The sequence below is a fragment of the Lissotriton vulgaris genome, chromosome 1_1 (genome assembly GCF_964263255.1).
Source record: "Lissotriton vulgaris chromosome 1_1, aLisVul1.2, whole genome shotgun sequence".
NCBI lineage: Eukaryota > Metazoa > Chordata > Amphibia > Caudata > Salamandridae > Lissotriton > Lissotriton vulgaris.
In genome coordinates this window covers 1,400,040,783-1,400,066,224 of record NC_141685.1, presented here as the reverse complement: position 1 = coordinate 1,400,066,224, position 25,442 = coordinate 1,400,040,783, and the positions used below count along the sequence as shown (strand labels likewise).

The 25,442-nt window shown below is 49.0% G+C and overlaps 1 protein-coding gene across 2 annotated transcripts in view; it reads left to right on the top strand.

Annotated features, from left to right (window-relative positions):
- Positions 1-25,442, top strand: part of SRPK2 (SRSF protein kinase 2) — a 760,208-nt gene that overhangs the window by 433,878 nt on the left and 300,888 nt on the right. For both annotated transcript variants that reach the window (XM_086967039.1, XM_086967042.1), the window contains one exon: positions 861-969. In XM_086967039.1, coding sequence (XP_086823165.1) covers positions 861-969 — 109 coding nt within the window. The remainder of the gene's footprint in view (positions 1-860; positions 970-25,442) is intronic.

Here is a 25,442-nt window from a genome sequence, read left to right as displayed (position 1 = left end):
AAAACTCCACCGTTCTATACGGAGTTCCGCAAGCGTTAGTGTGTGTTATGTGACACCTTTCACGCTGATTTTTAGCACCAGGTGTTTGTTCCGCACCAGAAAATCAGCACGAGCAGCGACATGCGCAGCAAACGAGGCCCTGCTTCTTTCTGCTGATTGAGTAGATGTTCTACTCAAGCGGCAGCTTCCTTAATGCAAACATAAGGTTTCTCAAGGTGAGCGGGAGCGTATATCCGCGGCCGTCTGTGTTGAGAAATATTGGCGTAAGAGGGTCTGAAGTAAGATATTACTCGCTCACGCTCGCAAACTTAACACTGGCGAGTGAGGAAAAAATTTGAGTGCGGAGTGGGAAAACATCTGAAAACTTCAGGAGCAGATTGGAATTTCACTCTAGGCCCTACTAATTGTGAAGTTAGTGTATCCCATAGATTCATTATGGCAGTGTTCCTTCATCTGGCGGTATGGATGAGCATGATAGCACGCTCTTTGGCTGAGCTTGATGTGTTTTTTTAAGCGCTGTAGCAAGATGTGCTTGGGTGTTTTACAGGCTCAAAACACACTTACACTACAGGACAGTGTACAGCTCTTGTGTTACTCATCTACAAACAACGGATTCTGGGATCCTCAATAAGGACCAATGCTTGGAACTATGTAGAGTGGTTTGATAAAGTGTACAAGCGTTTACACACACTATGCAATATGGGGCAGAATAGTGCCTCAAATATGTCTGATGGGATCTTTGACCATTGGGAATGTCCAGGACTAATCCTCTTAGTTATGTCCTCCGTTCACATTCACAGTTCTGATTTGTTTGATATTTTTTTAATTATCATGTCCTTTTTTTATTTGTCTCTTAATAGGTGGCTACCATCCAGTGAAAATCGGGGATCTTTTCAATGGCCGGTACCATGTTATAAGAAAACTAGGATGGGGGCACTTTTCAACGGTTTGGCTCTGCTGGGATATGCAGTAAGATTATTATTTTTTTATCAATACAATTTTTTTCCTGTTCTTATTGAATCAACATAAGATGTGTAATTTGCAGAAATCACTGTGAGGCATTTCAACATAGACTGCATTAGTGTCGTAGGCTTCATGGGTTTTTTAGGAAAGTATTAGTGGTGGTTTAAAGAGCTCTGAACTTTTGAATTTTACTTGGCTTTGAAAGTTTGTTTTATTTAATTTTCCTAAGGTGCCCCCAGTGAGCTGATTCCAGAGTCTCTTTTAGGTGCACAAGCAGGATGTTGTACCACTGTCTGACCTATACCAATGAATCTTTGGTTTTAAACTTTGGGCCACATAAAATGCTTTTCTTTTGAATGTGCTCATACTTTCATTTCATTTTTTGATTATTTTGGGTGACAATCCATAGAATTAAACATTAGATTAGACAATGGCAAAACATTTACAAAAAAAGGTTCGTCCACCTCAGCTCATTCCTGGAAAGGTTCTGGGTGGTCTGTCAAGCGGGGACTGAGAAAAAGGGGTAGGTTTCCCAAAACTCGTTTTCAAATACATTTTCCTATAGGCATTTTGAACAGCACTGCATTCAAAACAGTAGAACGGAATTACACCTAATTTGGCAGAAGCTATACCTTTCCTCAGAAACTGTGCTTTTTGTGATTTGGTGTAAATTCTTTCAGTATTTTTGAGAAATTTAAGTTCAATTTATAAATATCTAGCATTGCTGTCCTACCACAGGACCGTTTGATTTAAAATAACGTTCTGTCGTCAACATCAACAAAGATGTTCAGCATCCATTTTAGTACTTGGGGACCCAGTCACAGTGTCATGAGATGAAAAAAAGAAAACACAAAGAGGGCAGGGTAGGGACACTGCCACCCTACGTTCCAAGAGAGTGACATAACCGCCACTTCCTATGTGGTGAGCTTGCTCGGCAGTGTGGAAGTGGGCTCCCCGCCCGTCCTAGTAGCTTTTTAAATTTTTTTAAAGTTCTGATACAGACTTCTAGTAGCAGAGCATGTTCCTAACCTTTTTAATATACCTCAAGTGTTACACTGGATCCGTAAACCTTTCAGCAGTACATCTGCATGCTGGAAGGTAGCGCCTTGCTACTCGGCACTGACACCATTTCGCTCCAGGAATGACGTGCATGATTTATATAGGCACCACTCCTACTCGTTGACATCAGTTCTTTTGTTTCCGAGCCACCAGATATAGATCTGGAGCCTTCTCTTCGTTTCTTTGAGGCTTGTACCTCAAAATGTTTTTCAGTGTGCTAGGGCTATCCCTCGACACTCCTGAATGCCTTTCCACCAATACCAAACCTGGTCCGTGTTCTAAAAAAGGTCAGGACCTCCAAGGCTCAAGTCATACTAGCTGCTCCAGATTGGGGAAAGAGAGTATGCTATTCAAAACTCCTGGGCTTTGAAGATATGTATTCTGATTAGGCTGCCCCTTCAATTGGACCTGCTGTTGCAGTAACAGGGCAGGGTTTTGCACTCGGATCTTCACAGTCTATACCTTCATGTTTGGAGATTGAGCATCGGTAACTGAACACGTACGCAGACTGATGTCATCTTGGCATCCAGGTGTCCTTCACCAAAAACGGTATACATCTGTCGTTGGGACAGATTTCTGGCTAGGTAGGGCAAACACCAGTTTGACCCATTCCAGTCCAAGTGAGCTGATGTTCTGCTGTTTGTTCTATCTCTTCCCCAACAAGGCACCGCTTTGGGTTCCGTTAAAGGTTATCTTTTGGCATTCATACTGTTGCCAGATCAGCCCTCACTGTTCAAATCACCGGCTGTAATGTGGTTTTTGAGAGGTTACAACATATGTTTTGCTGTAACCCTTTGTGGTGGCCCGATGGGACTGTAATCTGGTCCTGACCTAACTCATTCTGCTTGAGCCGCTTCACAGCTATCCCTTACAGATCCTTACCATTAAAACTCTGTTTCTCTTCATCATCAGCTTGGCACGGTGATTGAGCGAGCTTCAGGTTCTTTGTGTCGGTCCACCTTACACTACCTTCTTCCCAGACAAACTGGTTCTGTGGACTCCGGCATCCTTCCTGCTGAAATTTGTGAATCTGTTTCTCATCGGTCAAATCATCCCCCTGCGTGTGTTCCACCTCACCTCTCAAAAGAGGAGGAGAGACCCCATTGTTTGGACCCCAAGACAGCTCTGAACTTCTACATAGATTATACCAAGGACCACCAGGTGGACAATCAGCTCATTGTGGGGGTGTCTGGAGCGAAAAAAGCAAGGAAATGCAGAAGAGAACCATCTCATGTTGGATTGTGCTCTGCATAACGATCTTATATTCACTGGCTAAAAAGAAGCCTCCAAAAGGTTTGCATGCTCAATCTACCAGGGCCAAAGCTTCTATCACTGCGTTAGCACACGGGCTCCCTGTCCTAGGGATGTGTCGGGCAACTACGTGGGCGGCCACTACATGGGCGGCCATCCATGTGACCACGAAGTACCATTTTCTGGAGAGTACGGTTCATTAGGGGGGCATTTTGTCAGCTTCGTCTTGAAGGCTGTTCTCATTTGAATCCTCTCACAATCCCACCTTCCATTGGCACAATTTTGGTATCTATTAAAAGGTGAGGAATCTGCCGCTATAAGTCCCTCAAAAAACAAGTTCTCGTAGAGACTCTATCTTGTTGCAGATTCCTTACCGACTCTTCTCATCCACCAGGTTCTTTGATTGGACTCTCTCCATTAACAAGATCCCAAGCCTAGGAATCTAGACACTGTCTACCATTTTGGTTTTGGGGCTCAGTGTCTAGGGGCGCGGACAGTCTCAAATGCAAATGACATCAGTGCGCAGAAGTGGCACTTATTTAGGACCCACATGTAATTTCTGAAGCAGACGCGTTAGTGTGGAGCCGCAAGGCGCCACCTTCTGGCATGCAGAGGCACTGCTAAAAGGTTTCTGGTTTGTCTGATGCCCTGGGAATTTTCAAAAGGGTTGCGGCTAGATAAAGTCTCTACCAGAAAGAGTGTTACCCAAGGTAATGAACACCCCCCCCCCTCATGCAGAGTATGGTTATCAATTATGTATTTTCAGATGTTGCAGTGATCTTATCAGTGATGTCGTAGAACCTTTCATGAGTGTTGTAATGTGAGGAAATTAGAAGTGCATGGCGAGGGCGCAAGTTATAGTTACATCTGATGGAGACTTCTAGCTGCAGATTCCTTACCTTAGAATTTTCCCAGGCATCAGAGTAGGGGCCAGATGTACGATCCTTTTATTTTGCGCCTCGCAATTTGCGACTAATTGCGAGTCGCAAATTGCGAGGTGCAAAATAAAATGTACAACAGTGTGTTTAACACTGTTTGCGATTCCCAATGGGGTCGCAAATTGCGAGGTTCATTAATATTAATGAGCCACCCAATTTACGAGCACAATCGGAATGGCAGGCCCTCCCAGGGATCAGCAGACCACCATGTCTGGGACTGCTTTGAAATAATGCAGTTTTAAAAAATAAATGAAGTACATTTTCCTTAAAGGAAAACTGGATGCATTTCAAAAAAAGATCAAAATGAAACGTTTTAGTTTCATTTTTTAAGGGCAACCTGTGGTTCCTGGACCACTGCCTGCCCTTAAAAATATATCTTTGCATGCATTTGCAAAGGGGACGCGACTTGCTAAATAGGCTTTGTACATGGCCCATGATGTTTTTGCATGCGCAAACTGGTTCGCAAACCTGTTTGCGTATGCAAAAACGGGTCGTACATCTGGACCTAGATCTGGAAGTTTTGTGTGAGCAGTAATCCTGCACACTGGAAGTGGCATCGTTCATCTGTGTGTGGCCTTGTTGACGGGATCCGCAACAGAAGTGACATGTGGGGTGCCTAGTTATGGGTCAACCCCAGAGTGATGACGTCAATTCTTTTCTTTCCACCCCATTCAGCGCAGATCAAGATAGGGCTACCTCCACCCACTTTTTGGCTGACCTATTATTGACCTTTTGTCAAAATCTTTTGAGAGCTTTATCCTGTTGTGGCAGGGATATCCACGAGGAAAGCTAGCTTCAAGCCCTGCAGCGCCTGTCCCTAACAGATGTCGGTGACGGACCCACATATTATTTGGCTCTGGTGCCTCGATTGCGACCACAACACAAAGACCTGCATCGACTGATGCGCCATGCACATCAAGACCTTAAGGGAGGCATCCGTTAAGCTCCTTGCCACTCGACTTGTGACATAGTAACAGTCTCGATCCCGGTCGAGAGGAAGCTCCTGAGATCGGTCACGTAGCCATCGATCTTCTTCGCTATTGAATTAATCCGGGTGTTTTTGTAAGTCCCAGAAAAAGAGCTAAAAGTCGAAGAGGTCTTTGACTTCACCCGATCTGTAGAACTCATCCGACAAGACGAGGGAGTGTCGTCATCGAGGTCTGCCTCTGCGGATAAGCCTGCACCTGGACTGAGTTTGCGGGAGCTGGAGAGACCCCTGCTCAACTCAGCAAATGTTATCAGATCATATACCTCATACTTGGGTGACCTTCCCGTTAGTGCACCTTTGGGCCCTGCATGGTTGGGAGGGGCACCCACTGCTTCCTTGCCGCTGAATTTGCCCTCTGCGCCTGGATCTAGACTGGCGCCAGTCACACCATCTCAGCCTTCCCTGATGTCGACGCACCAACTGTAGCCATACCCTCCAGACACTTGGGGAAGACAATCTTGGGGAAGATTAGGAGGGGCAACTGGACCCTGAGTAATACCCGCCCATAGATCCCAACATGGTCTAAGGCCTCATTAGTGTGAGGAATTGGTGTATGCCAATGGAGTGGATACTTACCCAGACACTGGCATGGTCTCTCCTTCTACCGTGACTATGAAGGAGGGAGCTTCTTTTGCTGTGGTGGTGACATGGGTGGCAGAGGTCTTGGACCTTATCCTGCTCTCAGTGGCACTCAAGACTAATGTCTTGACAGATGTGCTTCAGCCGGGAGTGACCCTCTTGGAATCGCTTCTTCCATTTAATGAAGCCCTTACGGAAGTTCTTACGGAAGTTCTGCTTGGAAGCTGGTCAAAATGGGCTCCTGTGAACAAGACAATTGGTTAGCTCTATCTCCCTGCCCCAGGTGACCCAATTTCCTCACACAACACGCTCCAGTGGAGAGCTTGGTGGTCCAAGCCTCCACTTCCTGTGTAAATCTTGGCACATTCCCTACCACCCCACCTGATAGGGAACCCAAGAGGCTGAACACCTTGGGCAAGAAAATCATTTCTTCCATCAGCCAGGCACTGCGGTTCGTGAACGCCTCGTGCCTTTTGGGCTGTTACTTTTACTGTGGGATTCAGTTTAAACAGGTGCTAACTTTGGTCCCGGAGGAGGCCCAGGCCATACTCTCCCAAGCTATGGCAGACAGGATGCAGCCAAGTTTACAATCAGATGTGGGCTGGACACAACTGACTCGCTAGGCAGAGCAGTTTCTTAATCCGTGGCCTTACAATGCCACAACTGGCTGAGCACAACAGAATTTTCAAGGGATGTTTAAGCCTCGCTTATGGACATGCCCTTTTATGGCTCCTGTCTCTTCAGAGACATGGTGCACTCCGTTCTGGAGTGCTTCAAGGATAGCAGAGCTACGGCCAGGTCCTTGGGCCTTTCCATGGCCCCTTCCAACCCCCGACTGCCTTTCACTTCTATTTTGGATATGGAAGGGGCTTCAACTGCATCCTTACCTGCCCAGCCACCACGCCACGGAAGTTTCATCAGATTCTGTGTGACCACAAAACTGGTACCCTCAGACCTTTGTGGTCGGACAGCCATATGTCCGGGCAATCCATCAACCAGTGGGAGGCTGAATGCGCCATCACCTGCACATTAGAAGTCGATAACATCTGACCGTGCGGTTCTACAGATTGTCTGAAGGGGATACTCCATCCCTTTCGTGACTATTCCTCCACCCATGCCACCCACTTGCGACCAGCTGACGGAGGACTATCTCTCCTTATTCCACCAGGAAGTGGTGACTCTCTTGCCTAAAGGAGGCATAGGGAGAGTTCTGATGCCAGAAGTATGTTGTGGCTGTTTCTCGCTACTTTCTGTTGCCCAAAATGGACCGGCGATTTTGTCCTTTCCTGGACCTGCATGCTCTCAAGTTCTTTCTCAAAAAGGAGAAATTCAAAATGCTCACGCTCGCTCTAGTCCTGTCTGTCCTGGACCTCAGAGATTGGATGGTGGTGTTGGACTTAAGGACGTTTATTTGCACATTCCCGTCCTGCCTACGCACAGACGATACTTACAGTTCACGGTAGGCCATGAGCACTTTCAGTTCTCTGTTCTCCCTTTTGACTTTACTAGCGCCCCTCAAGTGTTCATCAAGGGGATGGCGGTGGTTGCAGCTCTTCTGTAGAGATCAGGGGTTCCAATGTTTCCCTTTCTCACTGACTAGCTTTTGAAGGGGGGCACACCCCAGACAGTCATTTCCCACAGACTATGGTGGACCTCCTACACTTGCCGGTGGTTCACTATCAGCATGCTGAAGTCCCACCTGACTCCCTCTCAGACGGTCCCTTTCATCAGAGTTTTTCTGGACACAGTGCAGTTTCTGGCTTATTCTCCCAAACGGCAAGTCCATTGTATTCAGACTATGATATTGATGTTCCATCCTCAATCCTGGGTTTCAGTGAGACGGACTCTGAGGCTGATGGGCCTCTTGGCCACCAGCATCCTTCATGTGACAAATGCCCGCTGTCATATACGGGCTCCGCAGTGAGATCTCAAGTTCTAGTGGGCACAGCACCAAGGGAATCCCTCAGATATGGTCCAGATCTTGGAGAGTACTCTCAAAGATCTGAAGAGGTGGTTAATGAACTGCGTTTGGGTCAATGACAGTGGTGACGTGTCACTCTTGGAATGGGGCAGCCATCTAGAAGAGGTGGAAACGGCCACACTGACCGTATGGGCCATCCGGTGTTTCCCCTGGAGGCTGGAAGTGTGGGGGCCGGTTCTGCAGTAGTGGGGCCGTTTTTGTTACTGGGGACGCTTTTGCAGCGCTGCTGCAGTATCGGCCCCCAGTAACAAAAGCAGCAGTGCTTCACTCTTGTATTGCCCCAGGGGGGCGGGGGAGACTGAGGTCGGAGGGTGTAATGACCCGATTTCTGCCAATAGTCATGTCACACCAGAATATTCCCCATGGGAACCCCAAAAATATATGACACAATTCTACACTCTACAATACTTACCCAAGGTAGGAATAATAACACTATTTATAACTTAGCCCTTGTTGAGAGGACTCACACACCATAACAATCCTCCTAGCGACAGGCGCTGTGTGTGAGGCAATTAATCGGTCCTCTCCGCTACAGAATACTCACCTAGGAAGAACCACATACACACAACAAACCCAATATCTCGCACAACAAGGCTGGGGTGGAAGAATTAGAATTTACACTCCCTGGTTAGGAGTAGAACAACTTCCCAATACACAATTACCTGCTAGAAGGGAAACTTACCATCCTTCTGAACATAAGCATTTGGCTAAGAAAAATCCACACCTCCCATCCTAGGAAAAAAAGACAAATAATTATATGCTCTGGGGTATTTTATTATATCAGTACATGATACACAGTAGGCCAAACTATACCACTTATACAACAAACATCAAAGTAACAATTATATGATCACTAAATGCAATCAGAAAAACATATATAGAACTTATATGTATATAAATGTATAGAAACTGAAAACAGAAGAAGATAGTTAGGCAAGAACAGTAGAAATATAAGAATTAGTGGAACACCTCACCAACTGTCTGTTCATCCCGCTTCCACTTTGCCACAGGGAAGCCTGTTTCTCCGGCCAAATCATGAGACAGGGTGACACCATACGCCCCACCATCACAGCTGCACATCTGCCCTGTGCTGAACTTCCAACGAGCAAAGCCCAGACACCTCCTTTAGTACCAGTGGAAACGTAAGACAAAACTCCTGGTGAGCCTCTCCCCCTCGTTCTCACCAGAGTCAGCACCAGCCTGCTCCAAGGCCACAGCTTCAGCTGGCCAGGCGTCTGTTAAGGCTTCAGAGCAGAGCGAGCACATACCTCTGACAAGATCCAGTTCTTTCTAGTTTAATAAGGGTGAACAACAAGTGGAAAGGAAAACATGGCTTCTCACCTAGTGAAGCTCAGAAAATGGCGATAGCTCATAAAATGGAGTCGCTCAAGCATAGGCCACTATTTCCGCAAAAGAGCAAAATTAGTATACAAGATGACATGAGATCATGCCAAAGCCGATAGGCAAGCACTGCCATTAAGCCAGATAAAGTCAGAAACAGAAAGGGACATAATCAAACCCTACTTTATAGGGTATTCTTACTAGGATGGCCTACACATCACTATGTTATGTGATAATATAAATTGCAAAGCAAGATGACATGAGAGCATGTCAAAGGCAATAGTCAGCTCTGCCGTTAAGCAAGATAAAGTCAGAAACAGGCCTACACATCACTATATTATGCTAAAATATGCTAAATAAGACTGAAATGGTGATGGGCGACGGTCATTACCAAGCAATTTATCATAAAAATAGCATATTCAAGGGGGACCCCCCGCCTACGCTTGCTGCGACCTAGAGAGTTCAGGACTATAGGAAGGCCCTAACCGGAGCGGGAGCTGGGTTCCTCGCCTCGGGGGACGGGGAGCTCGAGTCCCCAGCAAGAGGTGTAGTGACCAACTGGTGGGGCCGGACTGGACGTGGCACGCTCCCTCACGGAAGGGAGGAGGGCATCAAGCGGACGAGGCGCAGTGTTGAGGTGCAGGCCGGGAGAGGCGGACGGAGGCTGCGGCTGGTGTGGACAGTCCAGGCAGCCATCGGGAGACCGGCGTAGACCTCCCCTGAGCCGGTGTGCAACGAGGACTGGGCCCTGGTGGCAGCATGGCCAACGCAAATCGCAGGACCAATCGAACAATTCCAGATATGCTCCACAAGCCTACTACTAAAGACGCCCCCCTCCACGCCGGCTGATACTGGGTCGCAATCTCTGGAAGAGCATGAAGCCCCCATCACCCGCACTTTTCTGGAGTCACTCTTCAACACTCTCAGGGAAGACTTCCAGGCTCTTAAGCAGGACATTGCAGGCGAGCAGCGAGAACTTCGACGGGATCTGTATGGCCTGGGGGAAAGGGTGGCAGCGGTGGAAGAGACTAACCACGCACGCAGCGAGGAGCTCGCACACCTGCAGCAGGAGGTCCTCCGCCTCCAAGAACAGCAAGTTGGCCTGCAGGCACATGCGGAGGATTTAAAAAACCGCTCCCGGAGAAATAATATACGGGTCAGGAACGTCCCACAGAACGCGGAAGGGAATAGCGTCACAGGATATCTGCAAGACCTCTTCCGGGAGGTTCTGGGGGAGGCGGTGGACTTCCCTGTTCGTATTGACCGGGCCCACAGGGTGGGCCTGCCAAGACGGGCTCCGGCCCCTCCGCCGGACATCCTGGCTTACCTCCCGGACTTCCCGTTGAAGGAGCGAATCCTCCAGGAGGCCCGACGGAAACAACCTCTACAATTCCGAGGGGTACAAGTGGCGCTATACCAGGACCTATCGGCTATCACGTTGCAGAAGAGGCGCAAATTTAAAGTTGTGACGGCCTTTCTACGCGAGAAGGAGGTCCCGTACTCCTGGGGGCACCCGTTTAGGATCATCTTTAAATGGCAGGGAAAGCTGCACCAACTTCGCTCCCCCAGGGACACCTGCGCCCTCCTGGGCATCGACCTGCCGGACCCCTTGGAAACGGAGGAGGGGTCGCCCCATGACTCCCAAAGTGGGGCGGCACATCGCAATCGGGATGACTGGCAGAGAGTGCGCCGACGGCGCAATCGTGGGACACGTCTGAGGCCAGACCCCACGACTATTGCCCAGGAACAAGCAGCAGCGGTCCAGGAAGTGGAGAGGGACACCGCCATTCCGCCTTGAGCAGTAAGCTGGGGGCCATGCATCACACATTGCCTTGATGGGAGGAGGGTCGGGGGGCCGGAGGGGTGCTGCCACTGCCACGTCCCTGCAGAGACCTTCCACGGACTGGTATGATCACCGGGACCGGGACAATGGTTGCTTTTCATTGGTTTCAAGTTTTGATTCTGTTGGGGGGGTGGGGGGGGGGGGCGGATGGGTGGTTCCAGGCGGGTTGGGCTGAGTGGGTCATGATGGTTGGGGTTAGGGTGGGTTTCTGTTTTGGAGGGTTGGGAAGGGGGTGGGGGGGGGGGGGCACCTTCTTGTCCGTCGAATCTGAAAACTTCCTAGCACCTATACCTCCCGAGCCTCAGATGCGCACTGGGCGAGTAACAGTATGCACCCTGCACCCGGTAGTATGCCTACACTAACTATCCTTTCCCTGAATGTCAGGGGTCTTAATAGCCCCAACAAGCGCAGGGCAATCCTCTCTCTGTTAGAGCGCTCAAAGACGGACATCTGCCTCCTTCAGGAGACACACTTGCTATCCAGGGACCATCACAGGCTTAGGTCCCGCGCCTTTCCGGTGCAACACTTCTCCTCCGCGTCCAAGAAAGTAGCTGGGGTGGCTATACTGGTTGCACGATCCTTCAAGGGGCGAGTGCTGCAGAAGGAGGCGGAGGTTAAAGGCAGACTGCTACTCCTTAGCTTTCAGGTAGCGGGTCAGACACTGCTCAGAGGGTCCATATATGCCCCTAATGAAGGGCAGGAAAGGTTTCTACACTCTGCACTTGAGACCGCCACGGCCAACACATGCCAACGCCTGCTATTGGGGGGAGACCTGAATCTGGTATTTCACAATGTCGCCGATCGCTCCAACCAGAGAGTGGGACAGGTAGGGGCGTTATCAGCGGAGGGCCATGCGCAGCTAGCGGATCTGGGTCTCACAGACCTGTGGAGACACATGCACCCACATGACACAGCATATACACACTACTCGGCGGCCCATAAGTCCTACGCGCGGCTGGACTACCTACTTTGCTCTGCTCAGCTGGTGTCCCGCGTGCGCTAGGTAGAGATACACCCAGCCTCACTCTCCGACCACTCGCCGGTATCGGCGTCCCTCCTTGTTCCCGACACACCCATCCCGCAGCGTCACTGGCGCCTACGCGACGGTCTGCTGCGGTGCCCCTCCGCAGTGGAGAAGATCAAAGCAGCAATTAGTCAATTCCTTGCACATAATGCCAATGGTGACACCTCCAAAGCTACACAGTGGGCCACACTAAAAGCAGTCCTTAGGGGCGAGTTTATTTCTCTAGCGACGGCCAATAATAGGGAGCGCGCGCAGAAAAGGGCTGAACTCGCACAGCCCGTACGGGAACTCGAGCAGCTACACCAACGCACCGGAGCGGCTAGGGCGTGGCGCCAGTTGTGCGTAGAACGGAAGATGCTCGCGGTGCTCGACCAAGACGTCGCGGAATTCGCGGCTATACGTCTGAAGCATGCCTACTATACCGGAGGGGATCGATGCGGGAGGCTGTTGGCCTGTAAGCTGCGAGAACAACGGCAGCAGAGGCATGACCACGCCATCCGGAATGCCCGGGGTGATTTGCTGACCGAGGACACTGCCATTGCGACATTGTTCGGGTCCTTTTACGCTGAACTGTACGAAGCGGACGGGCTGGGTGCGGAAGGTAGCGGTGAGTACTTGGACGGGGCACTTCTCCCGTCATTGACGGAAGCACAGTCCCAGTTCCTCGACAGACCCATTGGTCTGGAGTAGGTCATCTCCGCGATCTCCCGTCTCAAACTTGGGAAATCCCAGGGCCCAGATGGTTTCACGGCGGCCTTAACAAGACCTTCTGCCATCAGGTGGCCCCCCTGCTGAGGGGCCTTTTCAACACCTTTGATCAGGCCGGAGCGATTCACCCAGACCTGCTAGAGGCAGCGATATCGGTGATTCACAAGGCCGGTAAAGACCCCACTCAGTGCGGATCTTATAGACCGATATCGCTACTGAATGTAGACCTAAAGCTCTACACAGGTATTCTCGCAAGCCGTCTGGTGCCGTATATGCAACAACTTGTCGAACCTGACCAGGCGGGCTTCATCCCTCAGCGGCAGACGAGTGACAACACCAGACGCGTCCTCCACCTTATTGAGGCAGGCTCCCGCACGAGGCCGGGATGCATGCTCCTGGCGATAGATGCTGAAAAAGCATTCGACAGGGTGCACTGGCCCTACCTTGAACAGGCGCTCCGTAGATTCGGCCTCGGAGAAATTACCGGAATAGGATTTTCAATTGCTACCGTCAGCCCACCGCGACGGTACGGGTTAATGGCCACACCTCCCCGCGCTTCCCGATAGGAAGAGGGACCAGGCAGGGATGCCCACTCTCCCCTTTCCTGTTCGTGCTCTATATGGAGCCGCTGGCGCAGAGAGTTAGACATCACCACTGTATCAAGGGCATCCCTTTTGGGGGCGATACGCACAAGATCAGCCTGTATGCGGATGATGTTCTGCTCTCCCTGATGGACCCTATGCAGTTGCTGCGAGCGCTTTTTGTGGAATTACACTCCTTCACGCAGGCCTCGGGCTTTAAAATAAACGTTGGGAAATCGGTGGCCCTGAACGTGTCCCTGCCCCCGACGTATTCGCAGATGCCAAGGCTGAGTTCGCTCTGCAGTGGTCCGCCTCCACAGTCCCCTACTTAGGGGTTCTACTGGCGCCGACGGTGCGGGGAACAGTGGAGGCCAATTACACCAGGTTGAGCGCACAAATAACGGAGACGTTGAGGAAATGGAACCGTCTTGCGCTCTCCTGGCTGGGACGTATCGCAGCGGTTAAGATGACCCTTCTGCCACAAATTTTATACATCTACCAGACCCTGCCCCTACGCCCACCGACGGGCTGGCTCCAGAAGACGCAAGCGGACCTAACATGCTTTATCTGGAATGGGCGCCGCCCCCGCTTCAAGCAGCGGATAGCGACTCTCCCACCTGCACATGGTGGTGTGGGTATGCCGGATCTCACACTGTATTTTCAGGCGGTACAGCTGCGCGCCCTGGTCGAATGGTACCAGCTGGAGTCTAGCAAACACTGGCTCTTCCAGGACCAGGCGGTGGCCGGCCGACCGCTCCAGGGTGTACCCTTCCTACCGCGATGCCGTAGGCCCCCCAATCTCTACGCTTCCTAGATCACAAGCACAGTGATGAAGGTTTGGGACCAAGTGGCAGTCCGGAGTGAACTTACTTCGTTTCTTTCGCCGCTGACGCTTATATTCGGGAATCCCGACTTTACCCCGGGCCTTGACACACAGCGCTATAGAGCGTGGAGGTCCACTCCCTGTAAAGAGATAGGACATATGTTCAATTTGGAAGGCGTCCTCTCTTTCCAGAAAGTGAAAGAGGACTATGGGATCCAAGAGGCGGACAGGCTCCAGTATCTACAGGTACGTCATTGGGTTCTTCAGGCTTCAGTCCGGCCAGGGGCGCAGCGATTCCTTACCCCCTATGAGACGTGGCTCCTCAAGCGCAAGTCAGAGAAGAAGCTACTTTCTGATCTGTACCAACACTTGCTCCTCACTCATATACACACATACCATCCGGGGAAAGCCAGGTGGGAGGAGGACCTGGGGAGGCAACTTACGCGGAAGGAGTGGGAGGGGATTTACCACAGGGCCAGGCACTCAGCCTATCACATTGGTCTTACCGAAACCCTGACTAAAGTGGCCATGTACTGGTACCATACACCGGCGCGCCTCCATCGCTGGGATCCCAAGAACAGTGATCGGTGTTGGAGGGGCTGTGGGGGGCGGGGAACACTCGTACACCTACTCTGGGACTGCGCGAAGCTGAGGCAGTACTGGGACACCATATTAGATCTTGTGGATGCACATCTGGACACCCAGCTACCTAGATTCCCGGCCTATATCCTCCTTGGTCTGCCGAACGCACTAATGTACCCCTTGAAATCCATGCGGGGGAGGTTGATTGCCATAGCGCTGGGTGCCGCAGTACAGAACATTGTAGCACGATGGAGAGATCCCCTGCCCCCCATGCATCTGGGTTGGCTACACAGACTTTGGACAGTTTTGGGGATGGAGAAGCTGTCCCTGACAGCGGCAGGACGGGGCGAGGAGTTTGCAGATATCTGGAGGCCATTCTTGTTGTTGCTCACCGGGGAATTTAGGGAGCTGAGTTGTCCCCGATACCTGAGACTGTTGCATCTAGCGGACACCCCGATACCAGAGCGTAAGAAGGAACCTTGCCGGCGCAGAGCTCAGAATGTACAAATTTGAGAACTATCCTTTGCGGATGGCAGGGCTGGTGGGAGTTTTGGGCGAATCACTGGACGGACAAGAAGGGGGAGGGGGAGGGACGGGGGGGCAGTTTAGATGGGTTGGGGGGGCGGTTTAGGGGGGTTGTTTGGGGATTGAATTGAAGACTTAGCTACTTTTAGCATCCGACACGTTGCACTACCTTTTGACGCGGCCGGCCCGTCTGGGTTGTAGGCGGCTTGCTGTGTTTAATAATCCTGACTGTCCGCTGAGCCAATTATGTTTTCCATCTAAGCATTGTCATGGAGTGGCCGGTGCGCCTCTGCGCATGAGTTGGTAAACACTTTGCTCTGAATAAACAGATTTAATACTAAAATAGCATATTCATTACAAAGGGAAGGGTTGATTTGTCAAAATTGGCAGGGCTGCTTTTGGTTCCCTGTCCAGCCCTAGGTGGAGATTGGAGGCCTCTGGTCTCTGGCAGAATCCAGATTCCACACCTACTAGAGCTCCAAGTGATCTGTCTGGCTTTGAAACCCCTTTCTACCCCCCCAACAGCCTAAGGCCAGTGCAGGTGTTCATGGACAGCACCACTGCCATGTGGTACTGCAGCAACCAGGCGGAGTGGGGTTGTGGACCCTTTTTCAAGAGGCCCTGCACTGGACATGGCTGGAACTCCAGGGCATTTTCCTGGTGGTTCAAAACCTGACGGGCTCTCTGAACACCAGGATGGAGGAACTCAGAATAAGATGCTTAGCGGATCATAAATGGCATCTCCATTTAGAGGTGGTGCAAGGTCTCTTTCAGCAGTGGAGAGAACCTTGGTTAGATATGTCTGCCACTGCCATGAACAGGCTTTTTCGACAATTCTGCGCGCTAGAGTTTCCAAGGTGGCTCTCGCTCAAAGGCGCTTTTTGTCTCGAGTGGAGCTCAGGCCTCCCATACGCCTTTCTGCATATTGCACTCCTGTCTAGAGTTTTCAAGAAGGTCAGGAATGATCGGGCCCAAGTTATCCTTGTGTCTCTGGACTGGGCTCAGAGAGTTTGCTATCCCGAGCTGTTGAACGTGGCCATTGGTCTTCTGATCAATCTGCCCCTTCAGGAGGATTTTCTGTCACAACAGCAGTGGAGGGTTCTCCACCCTAACCTGTCAATGCACTGCTTTCATGTGCGGAGCTTGTGTGGCAATAGTTAACAGCTTTCAACCTTCTGCCTGAAGTCTGCTTTGTTATCATGGCAGCCAGGTGTCCCTCCTTCAAGACGGTATATGCCTGCCCCTAGGGCAAGTTTGTGGCTGGTGTACAGAAAAGCAAGTTGAACTCCTTTCTGCACCCCTTCTCAGGTTCTTCTGATTAATCTTTCTCTTGCCCATCAGGGCTCTGCTCTGGGCATCTTTTAAAGGTGATCTTTCTTCCATTTCAGCCTCCCTGTGGTTGCCTGATCAAACCATCGCCCTTCCAATCCCCAATTGTAAGAAGGTTTTTGAAACATATGATTCCACCTTCACCCATTATCATGCCTCAATGGGACCTCAATCTTGTACTTACATTTTTGATGTGCGCTCCCTTTGAGCTGCTGCATAACTGTCCTCTCAGGCTCCTTTCCATCAAGATGGCCTTGCCAGTGGCGATATGATCTGCCCAGAGGGTCAATGAGCTCCAGGCCTTGTCATCTAAGCCTCCGTACCTAGCCATCTACACAGATAAGCTGGTTCTTTGCTAGAGCTTTCTTTCTGCTAAAAGTGGTCACACATTCTATCTTGGCCAGTCCATCATCCTGCCTACCTTCTATGCTCTGCCTCATCTCTCGAAGGAAGAGGAGCGACTCCATTGACTGGACCCACCAAATATGTCCAGGTGGACAACCAACTCTTCGTGGGGTATGTTTGAGCCAAGAAGCTGAAGGCTCTGCAGAAACAGACTATCTCTCTGCATTAACGTCTGATAGACACTGAGCAAGTACCAGGCCCTTGAGGGTTTGTATACTTATTCCATCAGAGCTTAGACTGTTACCATTGCATTAGTACAAGGGGCTCCGGTCTTGGATATCTGCTAGGTAGCATTGTGGGCGTCTCTGCACATGTTCACCAAGCACTAATGCCTGGACAGTCAGGTCCGTCGGGGTGGGTACTTTGCTTGTTCGGTCCTGCAAGACTTTCTTTTGTGAATTTGTTCAACAGACTCACCTCCGGGTAGATATTGCTTGGGTATCTATGATAAGGTAAGGAATCTTCAGCTAGAAGTCTCTATCAGATGAACAAGTTACTTACCTTCAGTAACGCCTTATCTGGTAGAGAGACTATCCAGCCACAGATTCCTTACCGACTGGCCCATCCTCCCTGCTCTGCGAACAGATTTCTAGGGTCATGACTGTTCCCTTTCAGGGCCCTACTTATCCACACCCCTGGTTAGTGTTTTGTGGCTCTGCGCTCTTTATGTGGAAAGTCGCAAAGAGAAACTGACATCAGCACGCTAGGGTGGTGCCAATATAGGCACTGCGCACGTCACTTCCAGCATGGATGATATCACACCGAACTGAACTATGTCCCCTACTGGCACTCAGGGGTACCACTTATGAAAAACATCTGGATCCAGTATTGCGCCTGGGGATAATTCTAAGGTAAGGAACTTGCAGCTGGTTAGAGTTGCTACCAGATAAGGTGTTACTGAAGGTATGTAACTTATTCTTTAGGGCACAAGTTATAGTTACTTGAGATATGGTATCCAACCGCATCTCCTATGTTGCATGGGGGAATACGATGGATATCTTTTAACTGTTTTAGGTTTAATAGTTTCCACCGGCAGGTTAGTTACCCAGGAATAAACGACTGGTCTAGAGAGCTTTCTCTTAGTCGATGTGATGACGTGTCCTCACAATCCACCATTCACATGATATTGTTTTGCAAATTCTATGAAAAGGAAAGAAGAAGATGGATTCTCCCCTTGCTAAAACAGGCAGGCTGGAGACAATGTAGACCAGCGTTTTTACATTTACAATTTTTAGATAGTACATTACTAGTATGCGCTATGTCTGGTTTTTGAAAAACATTATGAGAATCAGAAAATGTGTCAACGCATAACGTCTATTTGTGATTAAAGTCTGGAATGTACCATCCTGTAGGTTAACCTACCCCCATTCAAACGCACCTCTTCACCATGTGATAGATAACGTCTTAACTAATGTACATATCAAACTTTTTTAATGGGTTTTTATCTATGTATGTTCTTTTATGATTTTAATTGTCTAAAATCGAATAAAGCTCATTTTGATTAATTTGATTTGAGTTACTTGAAATAACTATAACTGGTGAATTTCAGTGGCTTTGTTTGTTTTAATCGGTAAGTCTTAACTGACACCTTCACCTAAGTATATTGTCCCTTTAACATTTAGTTTTTTCCATGGAAAAATAATAGTGCCTTTCCTGTTACTGATTCCTGTAGACCTCCTCCCATGGTCTTACAGCTGAAGAGTTAAAAAACTACACATTACTGTACACTACAAGCCAATCAATATACAGCAGAAAGTGGATATAATATGTCATTAACACAATGTTGCCATCTCCTCCTTATGATTGCTATATTGATTCTACATAATAGATTAATCTTTTACACCAGTGGAGAGCTTGATTTCTTCCTGTACACCAAGGTCCTCGTTGTAGGTTTTGGCTTCATTATGGTCCCGCAGGTCAAATTTTTCAAAATCTAATCTTAAGTGCAGTGGGCTCAAATGCGGAAAGAAATGACGAACATAAGGATTTTGTTACATTAATGAATTATTCTGCATGTTATGTCTTATTTCTTGTTGAAAATTCTGATTAGGAGCTATTTTCACAAGTGGTAAATACCTTATTTTGTGGTAATGGATGGTATCTACTAAATGAGCTAAATACCAGATTTAGTCTGCCTAAATTTAAATGGACACAAAATATAATAGAGTGACCCAGTATCCCTCAGAACCTGGGCGTCTAGAAAGTATAATACAATTGGTTCTGTCGGGCAAACAATTTCGTCACAGTTCCAACAATAAATGTACAGAAAGAAGGAAACACACATTGATGAAGTTAATCAAGTTTAATATATTGCAATTTTTTGCCTTTGGTATACACTTTTCAAATTTTTAACTGTCACTAGAAAATATTTACAATTGAAAAAGCGGAGTGGTGATTTAGAAGTGGATAAGTGATTTAGAGGTGACAAGGTGTTTTTAAGTGAAGATACTATGTACAGTGCTATACAAAACAGTATGTAAAATGTTGAAATCAATGGACATCTGTCCCTAAACATATGGATCTCCAATTCATCTCATATATATTCTGTTATTTTACTTGACAAGGAGAACGTAGGGTGTGGATTGTCGAGATACGACGACGTTTCGACCCAGGATTGTGCGCAAATGCAACAGAGTCAAAGTGGGTCTTCAGGACGAGGAAATGACAGCCAGTGGTAGTGGTGCTGGGTACCACAAGGAAATGATAATCCACCGTCCGGTTTCTCCCTTAATTCTCCTTCAGGTTCTCAGAAGAATTCCCTGCTGGGAAAGACACCCTTCCGTTACGGTCCTCCCTGCCACGCGAAATATCCTTGGACCGACTTTCATCAAGTCTGTAATCTGTGTTAGTCACCAAAACACAGAAAAGCGGATTGCAAAGCCCTGTCGTTTTTTTCTGCTCCAAGAAAACACTCCGAGCCCTTGGCACATGTTGGCTCGAAATGCAGAGGAGTAGTATTGAGGACACTTCAGACATCTTCGGACACGAAGACCCCGAAGAACATGCAGAGGAACACCATGGACCATTTGCTGCAGAGGTAGAGGCATTCTCTATTGTAGGCCGTTCCGGCTCCAACCTTGAGATTAACATGGAGATGCAGGACATTACACCGGCTCAGCAGTCCATGAGTACTGTTCCCCCTTTCCCTCAACACCGTGTGTGTTGAACACTCACATAGACACACAGCCCTTGTGATCAGGAGGCCCTCGGTCCACTACTGCCTTCCGGCCATGGTCGGTACAGAAAGACTGGTTCGGATGTTCCCCCTTCTAGCTTGACCGTCAGTGCTGAGCCAACAGGCCACGTTCACCACTTCGACACGGAGTGTAGCTTTAGCTCCTAAACAGAATAAGAGTTTGGCTCTGAAAGACTAGAAGCTGGCTTCCAAAGCAGATTCCGGCAAACCAGTGGAGCCCATCCTCCATAAACTACAAGAGAAACTGAATACTTGGCAAAAGCTTATCCACATCCAGCCTCATACTGGGCGTATCCTTGCCAAGTCCTCTGCTCCCATTCCTCCACTATCGAAAAGACAGCAGTCTTTCCAGGATGCTCTGGATTCATTGATACACTCCAAACAAAGGAAGAAAGTAGCCACTAGCCCTTTACCAGTTCCACCACCCTTACCCCCTCCACCACTGCCACCAGCTCCACTACTTCTTGGTGGTCTAAGCCTCTACCTTCCATGGAGCGTTTCCTGCCTCTGCCCCAGACAGGGAAACCAAGAGGCTAGACAGTTGGGGCAAGAAAGTATTTTCTTCCACCAGCCTTGCATTGCGATTGATGAACATGCATGCTAATTGGGCTGTTACTCCCACTCTCTATGGGAAATGGTTGTGCAAATGATGTTACAGGTCTTGGAGAAGGCCCGGGCCATCCTCTTCTAAGCCGTATCAGGCGAGAAAGATGCAGCAAAGTCCGCCATTCGTTGTGGTCTGGACATGACTGACTCGCTGCGCAAAATGATTTAATTGACTGTGGCTGTTCGACACCATGCCTGTTTGAGGACTTTTGGCTTTTCAGGGGATGTCCAGGCCTCTCTCATGGACATGCCCTTTGATGGCACTTGTCTCTTAGGAGACAAGGCAGATATGATACTGGAACGCTTTAAGGTGGGCTGCGGCCAAGTCCTTGGACATCTCAGTGGCCACACGTCCCCAGTCTGCCTTTTGCCCCTTTCGTGGCTACGGAAGGGGCTTTCAACGTGCTGCCCATACCCCAACCACAATGCTGTGCAAGTTAAGCAACCTCTGCGCGACTGTGAGAGGCTTGTTTGGACTCCGTGGGTCAGTCCATCACCCCTCCTGCTGCCTCAACCTTCAAACCCTCCTAGTCATGTCCTTCTAGATCATGGGTGGCCAGTTGATGGCAGGATCAGCATCACCTTCACCACTGGCAAAACATCACTTTGGACAGGTGGGTTCTCCAGATAGCCAGAAGGGGATAATGCCTACCCTTCAAGGCTACCCCTCTCTCCGTGCTTTCATCTTATGACCGGCTGACGGAGGATCACTTGACTTCAGGAGGAAGTTATGACTCTTTTGGCTATGGGAGCCATAGAGTGGTTTCTGGTGCCAGAAGTAGGCTGTGCTTGGTATTCCCGCTACTTTCTAGTCCCGGAAAAGGGTTTATGTCCTATCAAAGATCTGCAAGCCCTCAACTACTTCCTTAAAAACGAAAGTTTAAGATTCTCATTCTAGCTCAGGCAGACTCCCTGGACCCAGGAGACTGGATGGTGTCTCCTATGGACTCCTATGTTCAAATTCCTGTCCTTCCTGCTCATCGACAATACCTGCACTTCACAGTAGGCCCCAAGTATTTGCAGTTCACTGTGCTCCCCTTTGGCCTTACCAGGACCTCTCGGGTGTTCACCAAGATGATGGGGGTGGTCGCAGCTCATCTGTGCAGATCTGCCCCCTATCTCGATGACTGGCCCTTGAAGGCGGGGTCGCCCCAGACTGTCGTCTCCCACCTCCAGACTACGGCAAACCTCCTGCTTTCTCTGAGATTCTCTATCAACGTGCCAAAGTCACACCTTACTCCCTCTCAGACGCTCCCTTTCATTGTGGCTGTTCTGGACAGAATGCGGTTTCGGGCCTAACCTTATGAGTGGCGAGTCTGGGATATTCAGGATGTGATTCAGATACATCAATTGCTGAGCTTTGAGCAATTTGTTTGCCATTGAAAGCCTTTCTTCCTTTTAATCAAGGGAAAGCTGGTTCAACTGTTTATGGACAACACCACCGCTGTGTGTTACTGCAACAAACAGGTTAGGGTCGTGGACCCTGTGTCAAGAGGCCCTTGGCCTCTGGACATGGATGGAACAGCAGGGCATATCCCTGGTGGTTCAACACCTGAAAGGCTCTGTGAACGCCTGAGGCAGACAAACTCAGCCGTCGATGCCGAGCGGATCACAGATGGCTTCTCCATCCGGAGGTGGTGCTATTTCAACAGTGGGGAGAGCCTTGGTTGGATCTGTTCGCCTCCGCTGAGAACGCCCAATGTCAGCAGTTTTGTGCTGTGGAGTTTCCAAGGCAGCTCTATCTTGGAGACCCTTTTCATCTTGTGTGGAGCTCAGGCCTCATATATGCCTTTCTGTTGTTACCACTCTTGTCTAGAGTGCTCAAGAAGATCAGGAGCGACCAGACCCGGGTAATTCTTGTGGCTCCAGATTGGGCACAGAGAGTCTGGTATCCTGAGCTTTTTCAATTGAGCATTGATCCTCCGATCAGGCTGCCCCTTCTTTAGGATATTCTGTCGCAGCAGCAGGGGAGTGGGTAGAGCCTGCCCTCTCTACACCTTCTTGCATGGAGATTGAGTGATGGCATTTGCCCTTCCCCCTGAAGTTTAAAGTGCTATTTTAGAGGCCCTTCTGCCCTACACCAAGACCGTGTACACCTGCAGATGGAACAGATTTGTAAAGCATTATACAGAAAGGTCTTTTGATTCTCTTTCTGCTTCCCTTTCTAAAGTTTTGCTTTTTATTTTGCCCCTTGCCCTGCAGGGCTCTGCTCTGGGCACTCTCAAAGGGTACCTTTCAGCCCTGCCTGCCTTCTTACTGCTGTCAGATCAGCTCTCATTATTTAAATTCCCTATTGTACACCGATTCTTCAAAGGCCTTGTTATATAATTTCCCACCTTCCCCTTTCATGATGCCTCATTGGGAGCTTAATCTGGCTCTCACCTTTTTAATGTGCACTTCATTTGAACCGCTGCACAACTGCCCAATCTGGCTGCCTACCATCAAGACTGCCTTTTTAGTGGCAATAAATCTGCCAGGAGTGTGAGCGAGTTACATGCTTTGTCATTCAAGCCTCCATGTCTGACAAATTGGTGCTTTGCACTAGGTTGTGCAGTGCAGAAGAGGTTCACCTCTCAATGGTTTGTTTCCCGGCATCAAGATTTGTAACACTCTTGCCAAGAAGCAGCCTCCTGAAGGCCCAAGAGCTCATTCCACCAGAGCTAAGGCTGCAAGCACGGCGTTGCTCCATGAGGTTCCCTTTCTGGGCATTTGACAGGCAGCAACATGGGCATTCCTGAACATGTTTACCAAGCACTACTGCCTTGATGGTCAAGTCCGCAGGGATGGCCTCTTTGGCCACTCTTTCCTGCAGGACTTTCTGGTCTAAACTTGTCCACAGTCCCTCCTCCAGGCATGGTATTGCTTGGGTATCTATTCAAAGGTAAGAAATCGCCTTAATCTGGCTCTCACCTTTTTAATGTGCACTCTATTTTAACCGCTGCACAACTGCCCAATCTGGCTGCCTACCATCAAGACTGCCTTTTTAGTGGCAATAAATCTGCCAGGAGTGTGAGCGAGTTACATGCTTTGTCATCCAAGCCTCCATGTCTGACAAATTGGTGCTTTGCACTAGTGCCTTTTTCCTCCCGAAAGTGGTCACTTTTCTTCATGTGGGCCAATCTTTCACCTTGCCCACTTTGAGCGCTCCTCCGCGTTCTTCTAAAGATGAGCGACTCCACCGTCTGGACACAAAAAGAGCATTAACATTGTACCTTGACTGCACTAAAGAGTTCCGGGTGGACGACCAACTCTTCGTAGGAGCGAAGAAAGGTTGTGCGGTGCAGAAGAGGTTCACCTCTCAATGGGTTGTTTCCCGGCATCAAGATTTGTAACGCTCTTGCCAAGAAGCAGCCTCCTGAAGGCCCAAGAGCTCATTCCACCAGAGCTAAGGCTGTAAGCACGGCGTTGCTCCATGAGGTTCCCTTTCTGGGCATTTGACAGGCAGCAACGTGGGCATTCCTGAACATGTTTACCAAGCACTACTGCCTTGATGGTCAAGTCCGCAGGGATGGCCTCTTTGGCCACTCTTTCCTGCAGGACTTTCTGGTCTAAACTTGTCCACAGTCCCTCCTCCAGGCATGGTATTGCTTGGGTATCTATTCAAAGGTAAGAAATCGCCTGCTAGTTGTCTCTATCAGATGAACAAGTTACTTTCCTTTGGTAACGCCTTATCTGGTAGAGGCATGATCTAGCCGCAGATTCCTTACTGACCCACCCATCCTGCCCGCACTACGAACTGGTTTCCAGGGTCAAGAGTGATCCCTTTTAGGGCCCTAGTTGTTCAGAAAAACACCAATGTCAGTTCAATTCATGGCTCCGCTCTTCTGGCATAGAAAGTCGCAAAAAGTACCTAACGTCAGTGTGCCGAGGTGGTGTCTATATAACTGATGCAAATGGCACAGATGACACCGATGACATCACACGGAGCCAAGTGGCGTGCAGGGGTAATGCCTCAAGAATTGTTTTGCGGATGCAGTCTGATGCCTGGGAAATTCATCAGGTAAGGAATATGCGCTTAGATCAAGTCTCTACCAGATAAGGCGTTACCCAAGGTAAGTAACTTGTCCATTAGGTAGCCAATAAGGCGTGCTAGATAAAATGTAAAGATAATTCTACAAAAAAGGAAGAATCTACAGTAGCTTTTATAGGCAAAGTTTCTTCGAAGAAATTTGCATAGCAGTAGAATTGTCTTTTTGACACAGATGTATTAATTATTGTGAGAAATTGGGTTGTTGGTTGATAGAGGGGGGTGACCCCTATTCAAGCATGGGCCGCAGCCACGATCTGTTTCGCGGTGAACCACAAAAGTCAATAAATCAACCTGTGCTTAACCCTTTTTAGCTTGGACTAACAAGCATTGGCAATGCCAGTAAGTTCAATAGGTCGCTTGGTGGGCAAAAAACAATAGAATACGATATGGTCTGCAGCGATTGCCAGTGGCTGAGATTAATGCATGCATTCCATTCATGCATCTTGTTGCAGTTGGCGCCCCCAGTGCAATGGATATACCCAGATGTGGGTCCTGTACCAGGGCTTGAAAAATCATAACAAATGCACTAGATCTGCAGGTCTAGTAACCTACAAAATCTCCTCGACCTAACTGAAATGCACTTGACCTCTAACTCTGAAAGCTGAGCAAATGTGAGAAATTAACAAGATTTAAAAGCATTTTTATTGCTCATTTACTTTGTGAGCAATAAAAATGCCTTTAAATCTTGCT